Source organism: Psammomys obesus, unplaced genomic scaffold (genome assembly GCF_907164565.1).
Source record: "Psammomys obesus unplaced genomic scaffold, mPsaObe1.curated_primary_1811, whole genome shotgun sequence".
NCBI lineage: Eukaryota > Metazoa > Chordata > Mammalia > Rodentia > Muridae > Psammomys > Psammomys obesus.
The window spans coordinates 3,774,248-3,795,330 of NW_026596256.1; the positions used below are offsets into that span (position 1 = coordinate 3,774,248).

The 21,083-nt window shown below is 43.4% G+C and overlaps 1 protein-coding gene across 2 annotated transcripts in view; it reads right to left on the minus strand.

Annotated features, from left to right (window-relative positions):
• The window catches only part of Frem2 (FRAS1 related extracellular matrix 2), a 128,568-nt gene that overhangs the window by 63,127 nt on the left and 44,358 nt on the right, over positions 1-21,083 (minus strand). For both annotated transcript variants that reach the window (XM_055596878.1, XM_055596879.1), the window contains exons 3-4: positions 10,403-10,549; positions 5,998-6,228 (exon numbers count right to left, since the gene is read on the minus strand). In XM_055596878.1, coding sequence (XP_055452853.1) covers positions 5,998-6,228; positions 10,403-10,549 — 378 coding nt within the window. The remainder of the gene's footprint in view (positions 1-5,997; positions 6,229-10,402; positions 10,550-21,083) is intronic.

A 21,083-nucleotide genomic window follows, 5' to 3' on the forward strand; every position in this document is an offset into this window, starting at 1 on the left:
CAGAGTTCTCCCCAAAGGAAGTCATGAAGGGGAGAGTGGGACACTGCTAACACACGAGGAAAAAGCTAACCTGATACTGAGAAAAAGAGGTTTTCCTCATGGTAAGTGGAGAAAAGGCAGGGAGAGGGGAAGAAGGTTAAGTGGAAGCTAGAAGCAAGTAGCTAAAGCAGTGTTTCTCAACCAGGGGTTCTGATCCCTTTGGGCTCAAACAACCCTTTCACAGGGGACAGCATATCAGATATCCCGAGTATCAGATATGTACATTACGATTCCTAACAGTAACAAAATGACAGTTATGAAGTAGCAAGAAAAATAAATTTGTGGTTGGGGGCCATGACAACATGAGGCACTGTCTTAAAGGGCCACACTATTAGGAAGGTTGAGAATCACTGACCTAGAGGATTCCTTTAAAGAGCTGAAAATTTCCTATACATTTTATTTTCGATAACATGGCTAACATACATTAGTATAGACAGAGAACATACAAAGGCATATGTCATAGAGTGCCCATGTGAAATCCCATTCACTTAACAGGCTGAAACTCTCACAGTCCCTGCAAAGGAAGAAGTGAGGGCTCGTTGTGGGATTAATGCAGCCTCAAGAAGTGACCATAAGTCAGTAGGAGAAAAAAAAAGCAACCCAGTGCTGTGCTCTCAAGAACTAGAATGGCTACCTCCCTGTGGGAGGATTATAAATGAGTAAATGACTAATACTCATAACTTCTTGCTAGTTTCAAGTTTGCAGAGAAAAAAGCAGGAGGTCTAAGGTTTCTTTGGCTCCTCACATCTGTGTTCCACGCTTATGACTGTATTGAATAATCTTTCTGATAATAAATGTGAGATATTTTCCCACTTTCTGGTACATGTGAATACTTTTTTTTAAAAAAGATTTGTGTTTATTTTATGTACATGACTACTCTATCTGCATATGTGCCTGCACACCAGAAGAGGGCACCATATCTCATTATAGATGGTTGTGAGCCACCATGTAGTTTCTGGGAATTGAACTCAAGACCTCTAAAAATGCAGACAGTGCTCTTCACCGCTGAGCCATCTCTCCAGCTGTGAATACGTTATACTCTGAAAGATAAGCCTGGATAGGGTGAATGTATCCTCCATGCATCGGCCTGACTATACAACATAACAAGTCCTCGCTTTGTAACTGCAGTTTTTATTTTTAGGTTTTGGCTATACTACAACTTAAAAGAAAAGAAAAAAAAAAAACTGGCTTCAGTTTTCAGAAATAAAGTTGTAGCCACAGTTGAGAGATAATTTCATCCTGTCCTTTCTCTCCATTACACTGTACAGATGAAAGAAAAAGAAACACTAAAAACATGACAGAACAAATTGTCTTGTGTAAATCAGTCGGAATAGATGAACAGGAAGAGAACTTGGGGCATAGATGAAAGCACTGACTGTTCCCCGCCTTGAGAGAACCTGGCATGTCTAAAGACAACCCAGAAGGCATGCCAGGAGTCTCCGGCCACCACACTGTGTTTGCACTAACCAACAAGTGTATTCAATGCAGACGTCTCTGAATACTGTCATGGATGCTTGAACTTTGACATTTCTCTTACCCTTTTTTTTTTTCCAACAGCGGACTGAGTTAATGTAGACCATTTTAAAAAGGAGTGTGGGCAAGACACAAGTGAAACAGTGAGCCGACCTCACACGTGCTGTGATGCAAACTCCTATCAGGAGGGTAGAAGGTCCAAAAATTATCTTTTCAAACTTAGTGGCCAGAGTGACATGACAACCTCTATTGTTCTTAAACATGTACGAATGTTTTGCTGGCACATAGATAGGTGCACCACATATATACAGGAGCCTGTGGGGGCCAGAAGCAAGCATCAGATCCCCTGCAGCTAGAGTTACAGGTGATTGTGAGCTACTATGTGGGTGCTGGGACTTGAACCCAGGTCCTCTGCAAGAGCAGTAAGTACTCTTAACTGCTGAGCCTTCTTTATAGCTGTACTTAATATAAATTTTTTACAATATTAGGCAGCAACTAGATCTTATTCCACCAAAACCCTTATAGAAATGAAATAGTTGATCTACTTGTTCATGATTATATGATCAAGGAAATATCAAAATGACCTGATTAATACAAGCTTACAGGCATATCAGGTGTAACAAGAAAAATAATATATAAAAATGGGCTTTCTAGTTTTTCCATGTATTTATACTCAAATATTTGCAGTTGTGTTCTCCTAGTAAATATACATACAACTCATTTTATTATGGGTAGAGATTAGGAAGTAAAAAAAAAAAGAAGAAGAAGAAGAAGAACAGGACCTATTTAAAAACAAACAAACAAACAAACAAACATATTTTCCTTTAATAGAAACAAAAGTGTTTAGGACCAGTTAATTCCTTGTATGTTTCTAAGACTAGGAAACAGTGGCATTGTTTGAGATACAGGATTTAACAGACAGAAAACTAAGAATCATTGTCCTGAAAAACCTCTCAAAACTGGGTTAAGGCTGGAGCAATGTCTTTGCTCTGTTAAGAGCACTGGCTGCTCTTGCGGAGGACCTGGGTTCCGTTCACAGCACAACCATCTGTAACCCAAGTTCCGGGGGATCTGACGCCCCCTTCTGGCTGCCACGGGCACTGCATGGATGTGATGCACTGACATACATGCAGGCAAACCACCCACACATATAAAGTAAGTAAATAAACCTCTAATAAAATGTTAAGTGGGACATATGGTCCTTCTACAGCTCAGTATTTATCAAGGCACACAGCATTTTGTACTGTTAGCTGATGGGATGTGGTCACAAGATCACAGGCCGTACTTCATGGGTACCAAGCACCCGTAGTGTCTCACCTGCATCAGCAGGATCCTTGGCATCCGTAGCAGATGCTCAGTAAGCCTTTGACTACACAGGTACTTAATACTAAAAGGGCTGAAAGTGCTCTTGTTTTGTTTGTTTTGTTTTAGAACATTTGGGTTTATTCTCTGGTGCTAATACATGTTAAGTTTTGAAAGTGAAAACACACATTCTGCTGTGTGACCTACACAAACAACTGTACCACTGTTGCATTTGCGAAGGCCCTGACTGTGATTTAAGATTTCGCTTTTTTTTTTTTTTCTGGCAGTATGAAATGATGAAAGCTGATAACTCAAGGTAGAGATGGTTTAGGAGGGAGAAAACACATGTAACACATATATATCTTAATGCTTTTACTTCTTAACTATTGCCTCTAATACTCAATGGCTGGGCGATTGTGTGGAAGAAAATCCTTTGAGCCCCTGAGAGCTCACCGATGAACTGATACACACACACACACACACACACACACACAAAAAAAAAAAAAAAAAAAAAAAAAAAAAAAAAAAAAAGTCACAGAATTAGAGTTTTAAGTTTGGAATGAGATAAAGTTGCCAAGCCCTTGATGTGTTGTGGGGCTCACAGAAGGGTAGGGTGGTGATCTGACTGACATTTCACCTTGCCTGTAAATTACTTCATTTGGACTTCAGGGGAGGGGTCAGTGGTGAGACAAAAGGGCATAGCAGTGACCTTAAATTTCCCCCTTAGGTTCTCCTGTCTTCTGGAAATCAACAGGGCTGATTTGTGCTCACAGTCCAGCCCGGAGATGATGGTTCTTTCAGTGGAAGACAGTTGCTGCCACTGGACAGTAATTTTATAGGGACTTCTCCTTTATACAGAGAGCATCCTAGCATCTCTGTCAATCAAACAAAACAGCTGCACATGGCTAGCTTCTGCAGGGATGAAGGGATGCCTCCTCAATCTTCTCACCCAGAAAAGAAGTTCAGTGGCTAAGGGTACTTCAGTCCCCTCCGAGCCAGAACTTTCCATATGAAAAAGAATATTGTGGGATAAACTCAGACAAAAAAGACATGAATGCTGAGTGAGGCTGAGGTCATGTGACCACACAGCTGCCTTCTCTTTTGTCCACAGACACCTGGAATGTGAGAGGTTATTGTCACTGTTGAGAAGTCTGCCCTTCCTTTAGTCTGATTTTCTTTGAACTACAGGCTTCAAGTTACAAGGAAACCAAATTTATTGATATGTTCAATAAGCGTGGGAATCCATTAGTCTGGAAGGTTGCCGATATCCACACTGGCAGCAGAATGTTCTAGCCATTCTCCCCCTCCCCCACACTTACTGAATAACATTAAAGTCCCCATTCCATCCTACATTTCCATGCAACAAAATGTGTCTACTCTAGGCTAGAAGGCCCTTCTGATGGTCAAGCTACCTCTGGATGGCCCCTTCCCAAGGGGCAGGGCAGGAACCAGCTGTCAGCACTGCTTGGAAATGTACTGCTATTGTGTTCATGGCCATTCAAATTCTCAGGGGAGTGCTGGAGCACGCCCGCTGGGCTGGTGTCTGCCACTCAAGACTACGGCAGCATGGATGCCACATGGGCATGAGGACTGGACATCGTCTTGAGGTGACAGCGGAGGCTCACTGCTGATTACAGTGTTGCAGAGGGCCACAGATGCAGGCAGGCAGAGGAGGAATTAGACACGATCCATGTTAGCAGAGAGTATGGCTTCACCTTAAGTAAATAAGCAATGACAATCTACAGGTGACTGTAGATGCTAATGTACGTAAGTAAAATGTACAACCAGTTAAAATCCTTGCCTAAGTCACGGCTATTCAATTAAAAACCAGAAATGTTGATAGACCATTACAATAGCATAGTTACGAATATGTGAGGACCAGGGAGTATGTACGCATGTTTGCAGGTGTCCGTGTTTCCTTTGTTTTAAAAGCCCATTACGCAGGCACATCTCTGATAGAGAGACGCACTCTGACCTTATGGTTAGGAATGCAGCACCAAGTTTAGTCTTATCCCTTACGGTAAATGATAGCAATTTTACTAAATAGCAAATAAAATCTCAGAAGCTAGCTTCCAGCTTAAAGTAAAGGAGCAGCTTAAATGTATTAAAGTTGTCTTAGGAGTGTTTAAAAGAGAAAAAGTACTATTAGGAAAGTATATCCCCAAAGCTGCAGACCAGAGGAAAGTTAATTATTTATCCACAGATTAAGGAGATGCAATTAATATTAAATATCCTCAAATGAAAATTACAAATGTAAGGGAGCTTCATATTTGACTAGGGGCAGAGAATTAGTTAAGCTCAGGACGCCGGAAGCCTCTGGATCTGATCCAGACTTTATAATTACGCTTCGTCTTTTAATACATGGATTTGCATACGGGTCCCATTTTATTAATTCAGCAGATCGTATCTTTGTAAAGCCTTTAAGAATTTTCCTGACTGACAAAACAAAACAGCCTGTCAGTTTAAACGAAAGAAAGTCATGTCTGGCTTCTGACAGTATTTCAACTTTAAAAGTCTCCACGAGGGTTGCATAAATGCCAGCCTTCAAACAAGGCATGCACCTCCCCCCCACCCCAACTCAAATACCCATGGAGACAAACCAGGATTGTAGTCAAGGGGCGGGAAAAGGTCAAATTACAAGAGCATTAATGTTCCCTTTTTTACAATGTCAGCCAAGGCTACACATTGACAAGAAAATTAATCTAAGAGAATTTCAGAGCTGCGGCTCGGGACGCTTCAACACAGAAGGGGTAGGCAGGGTAATAGCGTGGATACTATCCAACAAAGGTGGAGATAATAAAATAGGAGGAACAAATTAAGCCCAGAATGGTCTGACACTCAAACCATTTGCTTAAAAGGTATTCTCAGACATCAGAAAGGCTTCACGGCTGATGAACTGATGCCACAAAAAAACGGAAGGAACCACAATGGTTCTGAGACCAGAATGGTAACCACGGGAAGGACCCAGCATTAACGCTGCTAAGGTTGATTGACTTGAGATGCAGCTTCCCTTCATTACTGTTCTGTTTCCCTCTTTCCATCAATGTATCCAAGAATTCTAGTGACTCTAGAAATTCTCTACATAGAAAGTCCAAATCGCAACTTTAAACTCCTCTATAAGAAAGGCAGGTTGTCCTAAAAGCTCAGGAACAATGACATAAGGGAGGCAACAAACATTCTCACCGTCACCGGGGTCAATGATCTCCACTGTAGTCACTGTGGGGAACTCCAGGACTGCCAGCACAGGCTCAGAGAGAACCACCTGGAAGGTCTCGGAGTGCTCATGCTCCCCGTCGCTCAGGATCCTCACTCTCCACGAGGCCCTGGTCTGGCCTGGGTTGAACTGCACTTGCTTCTGAGCTTTGCCCTTGAAGTCTCTGTCTTTTTCTGCAGTCCCATCCCTCGTGCTGATGCCTGCAGAAACAATGTCATTCATTCCTTTCAGACCAACTGGGATACATTCCCTCTTCCTTTGTTTCACAGCCGGGCATCCTGCTCCACCTTACTTGCTAAGTATCAGAAACTAAGGCAAAACAAAGTTGCCTTGGAGTGTTTACCTAAGGTTCCTTTGTCTATCTCTGAACTCATCAAGGGCTGTCATTCTTAAGATGAGGATGAAGATAAAGGTTTTGTTTAAAAGCATTGATATCACAGTCCTCAGAGAAACACCGCTCGGATAAGTGCTTCGTATATGCATCTGCTTCAGGAGCTCGTAAATCATGGCTTGTTTAATGTCGAAGGATAAAGGGCCCACAGCAAGACTCCCAGCGCTGTCTGGTTGAGTTCTGCACTCCGCTCCTAGCGCACACCGAGGTGCTGCCAACACGGCTTGGGTCCCCTACAATCACCACAGCAGGAGCAACAGACCCCTGCTAGCAGGCCTCTGCCAGGGGCTGCCTGCTTGGCTGAATTTCCTTTCATCAGCAAAGCACTCTTTCCAGGATACGCAAAAGGACAGTGAAGCCAAAAAGTAATTCATATAACACAAGTCACATCCTCCAATTTTGGCCATGTTTATCAGAGGACAGCAAAGTCATCTACCTGATGAAACACAGGTCGCAATATCAGATCCCCATTGTTGCTCCCGGAAACATGGGTGCTCACTTTGTTTCTTAAACTTTCAGGTCTTCTCTTACATGGAAAAACAGCGCAGGGCTGAAGCAAGTGCTCTTGGCCTGAGAAAATGGGCTCTCCTCCCTCTCAGCCACCAATTACTAGGTTAACCGCTCTCAGGTTTGTGAGACACTCAGGTGAGGTGGTTATCAGTGTGGGCCCTGGGGCCTTGAATACTTGGGAATGTCCTATTTTCTCTCTAGGCTCACCTGTAAAGCGGAACATATAACGCTGTCTTTCTCATGGGGTTAAGATCTATAGGCTAATGTGGACTAGCCCTGGCACATGTAAGGCCGCAATATGCATTAACAAACCCATCAACAACCGGCCATTGCCTAATGTAGCACCACAGTCAGGACACAAGGTCTTGGGGAGCTGGTGAAGGAAGGGTCACAAGAAAAGAGAAAAATTGATAAAGGGCTCAGTGGGCTTAATAAATGTTTAATACCTAGCAGCAATGGAGCCATGAGATGCAAAAACTATTGTTAAATACAAATGCACATTGAGTTTATTAGTGGACCTTAAGCGTTTGTTACACACCGCAGAGATATCAGCATGACCGATTTCTGCTGCAAAGAAATGGAGGCAACTTGGATGATCACGGAAAAGGACAAAATGGGATTTCACTCGGCCATAAAGAAAAAAAGAACAATGGCGTTTACGAGATAATGTACTGGATGGAACTGGAAAACATTACGGTGAGTGAGATAAGCAAGAATCAGGAAAGAAACAGGTGTGAAATCCCGGTGTGCATGTCTGTGTGTGTGTGCGTGTAAGCTGTGGAAGTATAAAGCAGAGCAGGAGAGGAGGAAGTAGAATTCAGGTCACACGAAAAAGCAGAAAGGAGGGTTGGGAGAGGGACAGTGGTGGAAGATGAGCAAGAACAAAGCATGACACTGAGTACGAAAAACGCCATAGCAAAACCCATTCTTTATTATGTTAACTGTAAGAATTAATTTCCAAAAGCTTGCTATAGTTTAAACAGGAACTGTCCTCCTCAGGCCAATGCCTTGAAGGCGTGGGCCACAGCTGGTGGCAGGATTTTATAGGCTGCAGGGCCGGCTGGCAGAAGCAAGGCCTTAAGATCAGGCCTTTGAAGGTGATATCCCCCCTGGGGTAGGTCTAGCTCTTTCTGTTTCCTGGTCAACCAAGAAGTGAACAGTCTGGAGCCAAGGCCTCCCTCCATTCACCGCTGGCCTCTGGGGTGATCTTTTCTTCCTCTACAGGCACTCTGTGACAGAGATGCAAATGTGATTTAACTCTGGGTACAAGATATAGAGAGTCATCTTTGTGAAAATGTACCTACAAATCAGGAACTACATAAAATTTGTAGGTACTTAAGTGAGGTTCTGTCTGCAGCTTCAACACATTCTTCAAGTCCACTGGGGAAAGTGGAGGCTGTTCGGGAGCAGCATCCTCATTGCAGACCCCTGTAAGTCTGCTTCGATTTAACTGGACCTCTATTCCAGGTCCTGGCATAATGTCAGGGCCATCTTCCATGATGGCAGACATGGACATGCAGGGTCTTTCTTGTATTCTCCCGCCTCAGTTTACTAAGTAGCTATAGGAATGAACCAAGGAGAGCTATGGAGCCTGTGGTCGAATTGCTGCTACAGCCATAACCATAGCTGGTCCAAACAAATAACTTACAAAAATGCATTAACATTCTGCCGAAGAATAAAAAGCAAAAGTAGAAACAACAACAAAATAAAACAAAACAGCAGTGAAAAAAAAATTCAGACTTTAAAAATCTGTAAAAAATACTTCTAAATTTAAAAAAATTATATTAAAAAAACTCAAAAAATAATAAAATTAAAAACATTACAAAAATACTTCTGAATGCTTCATTTTCTCAGTGTCATCCTATATGAAAACTGGGAGCTCACATCATGGAAACTTGCCAATACTGGGACAAGTTGCAAATAGATGAAAACATCCCTGATGATTGCTGAGGTTCTCACCTGTGTTCAGTGCAATCTGGTCACTGTGTTCTCAGGCACAAAGCACAGTTGAGACTGACCTCTCACTGACAGTGACATGGCTATGTGCAGAGAGCAGAGCTCAGGCAGAAAGGCCAAGTCCCTAAGACAGAGAATGCTGTGAACATCTACTGCATTCTAGATTTTGTTTGTTTGTTTTGTTTTTCCACACAGGATTTGCCTGTGGAGCCTTTGATGTCTTGGAGGACACTCCGTAGATGAGGCTGGCCTGGAGCTCAGAGTTCCACCTGCCTCTGCCCCCCAAGTGCTGGGAGGAAAGGCGGGCACCACCACTGCCTGGCAGCACTCCAGAATAATAAACAGGGTCAACAGCTGTCTTGTGGAGGTGCAGCAAATGAAGGGCCAGGAGGGGCTGCCTGGGTTGAGGAACACAAGTCTCTTTTCAAAAGTTAAAATGGTTTTTTTTTTGTTTGTTTTCTGTTTTTTTATTTGTTTGTTTTATCAAGACAGGGTTTCACTCTGTAGTCCAGGTTGGCTTCGATCTCACAAGGATCTGCCTTCCTTTGCCTCCCAGCTGGTAGGAGTAAAAGCATGTGCCAGCATTGCCTGGCAGCAAAAATACTATTTTTAAAGTAAAGAATAATCACCATCCAGAGTTCAAGCACACAGGGAGAGAGCAGTGTGTTTAGTGGGGGAAACTGTTGACAGGGACCTCATGTTCACGGGCTGGCAGACCAGTGCAAGTTCAAAGGAATGGTTTCAGAGGCAACCCTTTTATTTTTGCCAGTATTTTCCTAGCTTCCTATTGTAAGTGATCACTTCCCTCCACAAAGCTCTTCTCTATTTATCAATCCTATCAAATGGATTTTTCTCAAAATGAGGGACTTAGTATTCTACACCAACCATATTTCTGCTCCACACCTTTCCCTGTTTTACCATTAGATGAAATGAAATACGACTTCAATCGAAGTTGAAGGAAGGTTTTATTCGTTTGCGCTGTTGACTAAAATTTAATAGTTTATTAAATAAGGCAGAAGAAAATGGCTAGGATTTAACATTTAACATTTTAACAAAGGAAACCCACAGCATAGACCTTAAACATAACATACTGTTCATGAAGGAACTTCCCATGAGCCACAGGGCCTTCAAACTCAGCACACAGCGAGTTGACACTTTGATGCCTAACAACTCACCAAATACATTTTGCTTATTTATTAAAGTAGCCGTCATATGTCTTTCACACTGCTGTTTCAGCTGACCTGTATCCTGGAGATAAATTAGACCCATGTCAGCTTATTCTAACCCAGTAATATCTGATTTTATTTTTGAATTGATCAGTGATCACTTCCAATTTTGCGAGAATGTATTTTACACCAGAGAAAAGTCACACTTACGCACCGTGACAGAGATCTGTTGATACGGATTCAAATATCAACATCTTGCTAAATTTTACATTCAGTAACCTAAACTAGTGCTATAGTTTAATCACTGGAGAAAAAAAGTATAAAGACACGTGAAGTGCTAGTTAAACTTACTTATAAATGAAGTTTCTCCCAAGTAGCCTCTGCGCTTGAGAACAACATCTAGAAATTTGGAGTCTTCATCGATCAAGTAATATTCCTTTTCAAAGGAGATCCACGCCCAGTTCAGCCGAAAATGCTGGTTGGTCAACCTGTTTCCACCTGGAAAATAGGAGTGTAAAACCTTATGTTGCTGTTTTCTTGAGTGAATGGCCTTAAAGAGCCACAGACTATGCAACTTTGAAGAGAATGCTGCTGGATTTAATACACAACTCCAGACCACGTGCTCGGAGGTGGAGTTAACCTGTCAGTGAATGTTACATTCATGGATGCTACAGTCTTTAAGAAATGACTACCTCTTTCAGAATGAGGGGTTGGAAAGCAGAAAGCAGCAGATGGCATTCTGAAGTCAATAAAATCACGAAATAGGGAGAGTGGGTGGATCTAGGAAGAGCTGGGGAATGAATAAGCTCAAAACACCTTGTAAGTTTGTACTCTCAGTTAATGAAACTATTATTTAAAAAAGAATTCACCACAAGGGGCCGCTGGAGAGCAAGCTTCTCTATACAGAAGCCTGCAATGTTCTTAAAGACATACAAAAACTTTCACAAATACCTTTTCTGGTTCACAGAGCAATTGGGTAGAAGGCTTTAATTATAACCACTTAAAGAAAAACAAATATTCCCTCTCCACCCCCTCTGCCCACTAGACTCCACTCCATTCCTTCGAGCAAACAGACAGCCTCTTTCATTGGCTTCCCCTCTCCTCCCACCTTCCCACCAAAATGGAGCTGGCTGCCTCTAGGGAGAAAATGAACCTTGTGCCGATCTCTCTGATGTGAGAGCTACTCTGTTGGGTAAATGAAAGGAGAAACAAACGGTTATCAGCTGATCACTCCACACCTATCCCTCAACTTCTTTTGATCTATGGGATTTATAGGCAAAAGGCATCACTAATTCCTTTTAAGTCTTTGTAAAAAAGAGAAAGGGGTGGGGTGCCTCAATAACAAACACAGCTAAAGGCATAGTTTCAATTCTAGTTTTCCTCTCTTCTGAGTTCACAGAGAAGAGAGCTGCAGCAGAGGAAAAGGAGACTCAAGTCAAGACTCTTGCTGACTGCATGAAAAACTACACAAGGAGAAGCAATCAGGAAAGAAACATATGGTTTGTTTCCTCTAAAAATCTCCTAAGTAAGAACTGCAGAGACTTTCGGGTTATCGCTCACTGAAAACCAGGGGCAATGCTTCAGGCAGTGAGGCTGTGCCAGCAAACTGGTTCTCTTACTGTTTGGCATGGACCTCGGCACCTTGGCCTCTCTGGAAGTTCTACAATGCACGCAAGAGGCCGAAGGATGTTTTATTCCTTGACCCTGTCAGTCTTCCACGGGAGTTTTGCTCCCAAAGAATCCACAATAGATTTGTAGGGACGCCCTGATTGTAACTGTTCCCATCAAGGTCCCAGACCTGAGATACCCAGACTGACTCTATTCTCTGTCACGCCACTGCAAATGTCTCAGCCGCTACACAGCAGCCACAGGAGGAGCTCAAGCTACTCAAGAGTGCTTCTGCTCCATGTGTGCAGCATCCGGGTGGATCCCCAATACTGCCAACGGCTGCACCACACAAAATACAACAGATAGGAAACTCTTCTCGAAGCTTCTAAGACTGTGATGCATGTACTGTGCATTGTGGATGGAGACACATAAAATGTGCTGTCTGCGTGGGGTGATTTTATGCTTCAGGCTGAGGTTATGGACATTTGAGTTTTTTAGTTAATTTCTAGTGTGTTTGTTTCTTACTTGTTTGTTTGCTAGTTTGGATTTTGAGACAGAGTCTCACTGAGTAGTGTAGAGCAGCAGACTTTGAACTCTTACCCCAGTCTCATGAATACAGGTGAACATACCCCTCCATGACTACTTTTTAAATTAATCATTGTAGTATTTAATGTATATAGGTACACACACACACACACACAAATGTGTGTGTGTGTGTGTGTGTGTGTGTGTGTTACCTTGGAACGTGGGTTACAGGTGGTTGTGAGCCACCGTGTGGGTGTTAGAAACACCGCCATGATCTGTTGCTATGCCACAGGCCCTAAGGATGAGGGCCCCTTGTTCACATAAACCAAAGTAGACTGAACTCTTATCATGATGGTTATCTCGGGCACTTTGTTACAGCACGGAAAACCTGATCTGATCTGTTACATAGTTTATGGATAGCTAGAAGAGAGTTTGAAGGCTCTGATATGCGGTAAGGGGAAAGAGATGGAAGCACTAAGTACATAAATTAAGCAGTACTCCTCCTGTACACGGATGGGGAGTGACGCCGCGCCGTCCCTTGCTTAGGAAGAGAAGCATCCAGCCACATCTAACCCCTCATTGCTTTGCACTTGAACTTGGGGCGGGTCTGCACGCTGCCCTCTCACTCTCTAACACCCCTCCCTTTTCTGCTCCTCTCGGCAATGTATATTTCTCCAAACTTGACAGTGTTTATACAGTTTTACAATTCGATCCTCTTTCCTGGACTAGTCCGAGAAACGGTGATCTCTTCTAAATACTGCATGTTGAAGGATCTCAGGTGGTGGAGGTCTCTGTGGTCCTGAATGAATCAGGACACACAGGCAACCCTTAGCACTTGCTAGCCCCTTTGTTGGATTAGTTTTGCTCTGCAATACCTTCCACATAGTCTCATTTCCTAGATGTAGTCGTTTTCTGGCTAATTGTTTTTCTGTCTCTTCCCACTTTAACCCCTGATTTGAAGGCAGGCAGTTAATTTTGCTTATTGTTAGGAAAAAAAAAAAAAAAGGTAACTGAATGGAGTAGGGCTCTACGGCTTTGGTTACAGGAAGGGCCTCATTTACTGGGTCATATGAATTTCTAAGTGTTACCTGTAGCTTTCAGCACTGAATCCTTTAATCTAAAAATAGCATTTTAAAAGACACATCTAAAATGTCTCTCATTTTGGAAAGGGCAGCAAATTATTGGCTCGTCCAGAGTTCTGAACTTCACGTGATCAAACAAATATTTTCACCAGCCCACCCAGAACTTTTGAGATTTCATTCAAAGAAAACCAGAAACAGTATCAGGAGTCTTTGCTTCTATAAGACAATTAAATGGCCCAGGTTAATTGCCATAGTAATTTAGATTTATTATAAAGCTGGGATTTAACTAGAGAACATGAAGTCACACCTGTAAAACCTAAATTTTTTAAGAATTTGTTTATTTATTCAGTTTTCATCCCTGCCATAGACCCTTCTGCTCCTGGACCCACCCTCTTCCCCTCCCCCTCCTCCTCAGAAAAGGGGAGCACCCCTCACCACCAAAGATGGCACATCAAGTTGCATCAGGACTAAGCACATCCTCTTCCCATGAGACCCAGCTCCTTGGAACACATGAGTCATACTTAGGTTTAGAACTCGTAACATTTCAGCGGTTATTTATTGTGTAGGAAGATCCAGGGATCAACAGAACTAAGCTTTGCTGACCTCAGTGATATTTGCTAAGATTATGATCCAGTAAAACTGAACTGTGTTTTACCTGATCAGTGGAAGTTGGCCTTGCTTATTAATTACCACGTAAACACCTCTAGCCTCAGGAAATGGGACTAATACGTGTTAATGCTGTGACTAGGGCTCTGTGGCTGAATGTGAAGTTTTACATGAAATTAGCCAGTTTGCAGATCAGACAGATTTTATTTACACGCGATTGGCTGCCCTTCTGAAGTCAATCCTGCCCTTCTGAAGTCTCAGTGCCTGAGGAGCTGGAAACAAATTAAGGCCCATGGCTTGTGCCATAAATCTGCACAACAGGTGCCTGACAGCTGAAAACCACACTCCCGAAAGCTCTGTCCAGGGAGCCCTGACACGAGGCTATTAAGGTTTGAATGAGAAGGCTCCCTTTGAACTCTTCCAGCTGGCCTTTAGGCTTCTGCAATTTTCTCTTGCAGTTCAAACTCAATAGTTATTTTAGAATAACAAAGAATCCCAGCTCTTCAATGACCCCCTCCCTAGAGAGCTGGGGCTTCCTGATTTCCCTTGAGACAAAGCACACATAATAACCACAACACAGGGAGCCACACCCTGACTTGTGGTGTTGAGGGCCGTTGCCCAAACATGTAGCTTTACTAAGGAATCTTGTCCTTACACAAAAGTTAGTTACAGAGAAAAAAAAAATGTTATTTTCACGTAAATGTCACTTTCCAAGAACAGAGTTCCAGCTGGAGACTCCTCTAGAAGTCAAATGTGCATCTATCAAGAAGTTGCAGCAAAGCTAGATTTAACCTTTCAAATCAAACACTGCAGACAGCTGTTTAAGGCCTGGGGAAGCAGGCGAATAGAGTGCTCAGGAAGAAACAGGTATTTCTATTGGGAAAGATTAAGGTCCTATTATCTGACTTATAGGCAAAGTTGTATGATTTTATTTTTAAGCAAGTTTTTAGATTTCTGTTCTCTAAAAGCACGTCAGATTCAATCGCCACCAAGACCAGGGCTGGTGATTTATGGTTCTGCTTCTGGGAGCTGGTGATTCCAGCTGCGCTTCTGGGAGCTGGTGATTCTGGCTATGCTCACGTAAAGAATTCACTTCGCTGTCATGTCTGTGACAAGATTCATCTCTAGCTTTGCACTGGCCCTGGGCTCTTCCCAGGAGAAACTGGCAGCTTGTAGAACCAGATGCCCCAACCTGTAAAGTCAGGCTGATGTGACTGCTTACTGAGTACTGCCTGGTGCAAATCATCAGCCAACCTGTGTCTTTGGATCCCAGGAGTTGGCCTTCAACTCTGGGGCCTGGTGCACGTGGAGAGATAAAGCACACATGCTTGATACTGATAACTGCCAAGTACCTCAAGTTGCTGCCCTGCAGCTGAGGGGTTTATGAAGGGAAGGGATTACCTTACTGGGAGGGCCAGAGTGGTATTTCAACATCCAGGATGGTAGGAGAGAAGTACTTCTGGATGGAAAATACAGGAAAAAAAGAACTTCAAAGAATTGAGCTTTGTGGGAGCTCAGGCAATTTGCCAATACTAATCTTTACTCTTTTTGCTATTGAAGTCATTGGAAATTAGAAATCTCATTGCTGTAGATGAGGCTCACCCCAAGTTTGACTTGAGGGCAGGATGGTTCATCCTGAGGTGCCTGACACACAGATATGGCCATCTTAGGCTCTGGAGCCTCTGTGACTAATAGGAGTCCGGCCAAGAAGCGCCTGTATTCCTTATTACTTAACAGACTACTTAAGACACTGAATGCTTATTTTAGCTTCATTAATTAGTGTATTTCAATTGAAGGTATTAAAATTGCTGACACAAGCAACAATTGGCCATTAATAAACCATTATCTCCTTTCATTCTGTGAACCCCATCCCCCCTCCTACTTCCAGGCTATTTATGTCGCAAGAAAGAGGCTGCTCAGAACAAGTTGTCAGATCCACAGTAAAAGAACATGTAGGGATTGTATAGGGAGAGTAAAAGGACACATACACACACTCCATGCACACCCATCTTTGCAAATGGCATAAAAAAGTATAGCAGTCATGGCAAAGAGAGCCGTGGAGATGCACAGTCTTCAGAACTGCCTCATGAGCAACGCTGAACGCAGCTAAAGTATGGCTTAGTTCACGCTCTAGTCTTCTTAAATACATTTTGTTATTTGTTGTGTGTGTGTGGACTGTGTGGGTGCACGCTTGAAACAGTCTGAGTGTGCAGGCCAGAAGACAGCTTGTTGGAGTCGCTCAATGTTAGTTCACAAGTGGATACACTAGCTTGCTCTTAGGATGCTTAGCCACCTGTGATGTCATCATTGGCCGCTGCCACCAGGGGCCCTAGATAAAAGGACCCCTGCCTCTTGCTTCCCTCTCTCTTGCTCCTTTCTTGCACTCTCTCTGCCTTGCTTTCTTTACTGTCTCCCCACCATCTCTCTCTCTCTTCTTCCCTCTCTTTCTGTCCACCTCCATCCAATAAACCTCTTTTATATCAGATCTGTTGTATTCGTGGCATCATTTTTTAAATATATGATAACAATTGAGGGAGTCAGCTTTCTTCTACTGGCATGTGGGTCCCGGGCGTTGTACCGAGGCCACCAGACTTGGGAGCTTGTGCCTTGTGCCTGCTGAGCCATCTCACCCACCCCATTCTCCATTCTGTTCGGACGCTGAAGATAAACAGTTGCCAGATGATGTGAGGACGAAACTGAAAAGCATCCCGGTATTCCCCTTAGAAGCCAAGGTTATCAGTCCTCCGGGTGCCTTGTAGTTTGTCCTGCAGGGTGTCCTTTGTCTTCTACACTGCCACAAATGCTGTAGGGTCATCTGATGCCTGAGGTTCCAAAAGATTAAACCCATGTTCACAGACTGTGCCAAAGGTCTGTGCTGTGTCCAAACGAATTTTCAAATTCATCTACTCATAACAACATAGCTGTAACTCCCAAAATCAATATAAGGTGTCTCAGTGATGACTCTTGGGCATGGGCATGTGCTGCTTAAGGTTTGGGGTTTTGTTGGTTAGTTTTAAGATTTATTTATTTATTATGCAGGGCTCTACGTGCATGTACACCTGCAGGCCAGAAGAGGGCACCAAATCTCATTACAGATGGTTGTAAGCCACCATGTGGTTGCTGGGAATTGAACTCGGGACCTCTGGTAGAGCAGACCCTGCTCTTAACCACTGAGCCATCTCTCCAGCCGCTGCTGAAGTTTTAGATCTTCTGCCTTCTTCTCACAGCTCTCAGTCCATGGATGTGCCAGTTCACAATCTAGTTAGTGGCACACTTTCACAGAAGACTTCACTGCTCAAGGTGTCCCCAGATGACAATGCTGTCTATCATTCATAAACCTAAGAAGGCTGGAATATACTTTATAAAGAACGGATAGATGTTGGCTAAGTTTTACTCATCTCGCAGTCATGATCCTTTGGGTGTGTGCACAATGTTCGTGCACAACTCTCATCAAATTGAGCAGAAGCACAACTAAAACGAAGCTATAGGCTGATGGAACGAACTTAGAAAACATTGCTCTGTATTTCCTCTCGGGACAACCATCCAGTTTTTACTGATTGGAGTTCACAGCGATTTTATATAACCTAATACAGTGAATACTGAAAATCACTGAGTTTTTTCAGTACTTAAGACATGAAATAGTTCATCCGAGGACCAATCCCCTCCGTGGCTGCTGGTCAGGAGTGTGCACTGACAGGAACCAGGAAGCACTTGCCTGCCTGACCATCACAGCCCTGGGATACTGACACCACGGTGGCTCACGTTTGAAGGGTGCTCCACCTCCCACAAGGCGGAGCTGAAGGTGGACAAACAGGATCCACGGCATTATGCGAACACTGAAGTTATGCTGACTATGGCCTCCAACCTGTCCACATGCCTCCCCAGGCACTTGCGGGGTCCTCAAGTCTGAGCTGAGTTTGGCCAGTTCACCCCATTCAGCACACTGCAGCCACTTGACAAGTCAGGGGTTTCCACATGCTATGGATGAGGTCAAACCCACTATGTGTATGGTCAGTGTCTGGATTGATTTAATACTGATGGCCAGTATTATTTTCTGTACTTCCTCTGAGCCATCTGATCAGTTCATTCAGGTAAACACAGAATTTCAGGCCATGCTAGCATCCCTTTTAATCCGTGCAAGTTAAAGAGTTCATAACAGATCCCCTGGGATAAAGACCCTGGTGCTAATGAACATCGAGGCCGCAGGGCAGTGAGAACTTGATGGAAAAGCAGAGGATAGCGACCAGTCTCTTAAAAGAACACAAATAAGGAGCTCAGAGTCTCTAATTTCGGGAAGGGATTTGGAGGCTACTCTAAGCTGAGGAGGCTGGGAGGGAATTGCCTCAATTGAAGGGAACCCCCAGGAACCCCCAGGCTACAGATGGGTGGGAGCTTCAAGTTTGAGCCTGCAGGGCTCCTTCTACTCTCTATGCACAGCGCCTTTCCCTGAGCCCCAGCCCCCCAAACAAACAAGGAATTGAGACAAAAAGGAATGTGCTTATTTTCATCCTTGCAACAACAAAAATGGAAGAACCTCCGCTTTCCCTCTTCTGACCTAGGGTTTGAGAGCCTTTGTAAATCAAGCCTGACTGGTTGTGTCACGTGTCACCTCCTGAGTGGAACAAAAGTCTCCACTGCTGGTATACACACCCAGGATGAGGAATTCCGGTGCATATCCACCTGAATGCTCACCTGAGAAGGGCAAAGGATAAGGTAAACACAAGTAATTGCAAGGTGAACTCTCACCCACTATTCACGGGCTTCTGCAGTCTTAAAGCTAACTTAGTGGCTTTAATTCTTGACATGCAAGCAACTAGGGATTTTTTTTTTCTTTCACTTAAGTTTGCTGATCTGACAATAAGCTAAAAAAATAATTATGTTGATGAACAATACAAATACAGATATCAGATATTTTAGAGTAGGAATGAATGACAGGCAATTTCTCCTCACTTGCTATTTTACCAAGCTCTAGAAAGGTGTGGTTTCAATGGATTATAAAGCAGTTGTTTAATTGTTAAAGACAGATACATTACCTGGTGGTTGGAGGCTGCTCTAGTGGTCCTTTAACAAGCCCACCTATTTAAGCATTTCAATGTCAAAATAAAAGTATTAATATATACATGATTTTAAAAGTATATATATTTATACTTTTAACTTTAGGGAGGCCTTACTTTTTGTCTGTTTTTAAAGCAACATAGAACTAATTTGCTATCAACTTTCCCATTTCCAATAGAAATAAAAGTGTAAGCAAAGGAACATTTTCATAGAAGCCCTGATTGCTTTTACAGAGAGTGGAGTTAAGGAAGATCCACGCTCTCACCAGCCTCTGGGAAAAGGAAAACACACACACACACACACACACACACACACACACACACACACACACACAAAAGCGAACACCTGGCGCAGCAAGATTTCACGCAAGCCCTGCCTGAAGCTACAAATAAATTTATTAGATATCTGGCAACATGTTCTTAAAATAAACTTTATAGCCTCCGGGTCTCTGCTCAAACCAAAGCCTAATACCTTGTGTGGCGCCAAGGCCAGACAGCTCCCCCACCCCAACAAGCGTGAGGGAGGGGAGCAGCCCACCACCTCCAGGAGTCATCAGCTTAGTGCAACAGAGCTGATTTCCTGGTGAGGTGTGGCTTCTAAACACCATCAGTGTGTCAGTGTGACAGGCACCGCTGTGAGGTGAGGCTGCTTGGCCCACAACTATGTTTTGCCAGTGTGTTATATCCCCAAGAACAGACAAAAATACAAAAGTGAAAAAACTGTGTGATTCTGAACGCCATTGTTAAAAGGGAAACAAACCTTTAACTTCACTTGCTCCATCCTCATCAGATTCTATGGTGAGGATGGAAGGTCTGGTTAAGATGGAGCGGAACAGTCATTCTGTGATCACAACACCGCGACTGGTGACTGAATCTCCGCTCAGGGAGTGGAAGTCAGAACTAGGAGGATGCTCCTCTGAGATCACTTTTGTTTAGTTTGTTGGTGGTGCTGACTGAAACCTGAGTTGTTCACCTGTTCTCAGCTCTGGATTTTTGGCAGCAAAGTCAAGATTCTGAAGTTTGGGGTTCCTTTTTAAAATAATAGCGATTCAATCTTATTAACTATACCAATTAATGAGTTTCCCTGTGGCATTCTATACCTGTACCTGTGGCTGGCTTAACCCTTCCCCCCCACTTCTCACCCTCCTACCCCCATCCCCACTCTTCAATATCACCTTCAGTCCTCTCTTGCCTCCCTCTTCTCTATCTCTTATTCCCCTGCTTCCTTCTCCTTGTTGTCCATCTTCTGTTTTTAGATTTTTTTCCTTTTTAAGTTCTAAATTTTAAGTTTCTATAATTAAAAAGAAAAAAATTTTATGGAACTGTGTCTGGTTGCCCAGCTAGTGCACCTGTGGGAATTAACCCAGCCTTGTCAAGGACTTCTTCCAAGGAAGGACAGAAGGAAGGAAGGAAGGAAGGAAGGAAGGAAGGAAGGAAGGAAGGAAGGAAGTCGGTGAGGCCAGGGGAGAGACAGAGACTGTGGGCTGCACAGCCTGAGAATCACACAGGTCAGTTCCTTGTTTCTTTTCATTTATTTCAGATTAGCTTTTCGAAGGAGCTTTGCTGCTTAACCTACAGGAGTATTTAATTAGTCAAACCCTTTGGTAACTGGTCTATCCCATCAGGGTTAGGCAAGCAATACAATGAAGTTCTCTTGGTGATATAAAAGTCTACTTCCTACTAACGGCTTAGCTGATGGTTTATGTATTTAGCTGGGGACAGGGGGACTTCAGTGTCCACTTGGTAGACAATGAAGGTCAGTTGACAAAACGGCCTCTTTGGCCAAAGTGAGCCACATTTTTCTCTGATGTGTTACTGTGTCATGTAGGCAGCACACGGTGACTAGTTTGAGACAACAGTCAGTGCACAGAATGAAAACATGCTCTGTGCAGGCACTTTTAAAAAGGTGTATGTTAAAAGTAAACATGCTGCCTTTAATGCAGTCTAACCTAGTGCTCTTTGGGACTGGGTGAGTCAAGCCTGATTTTATGGGGGTGCTGGGATTCAAACTCAGGTCTTCATGTCTGTGCCACAGGCAATTTACTGAGTGAGGTCTTAGATGTCTCCCCAGCCCCTTAGATGAGGTAGATCTTGGTTGTCATAATTGGAAAGGAAAGGGAAAAGAAGAAGGGAAGGGGAGAAGATGGCATGTTTGGG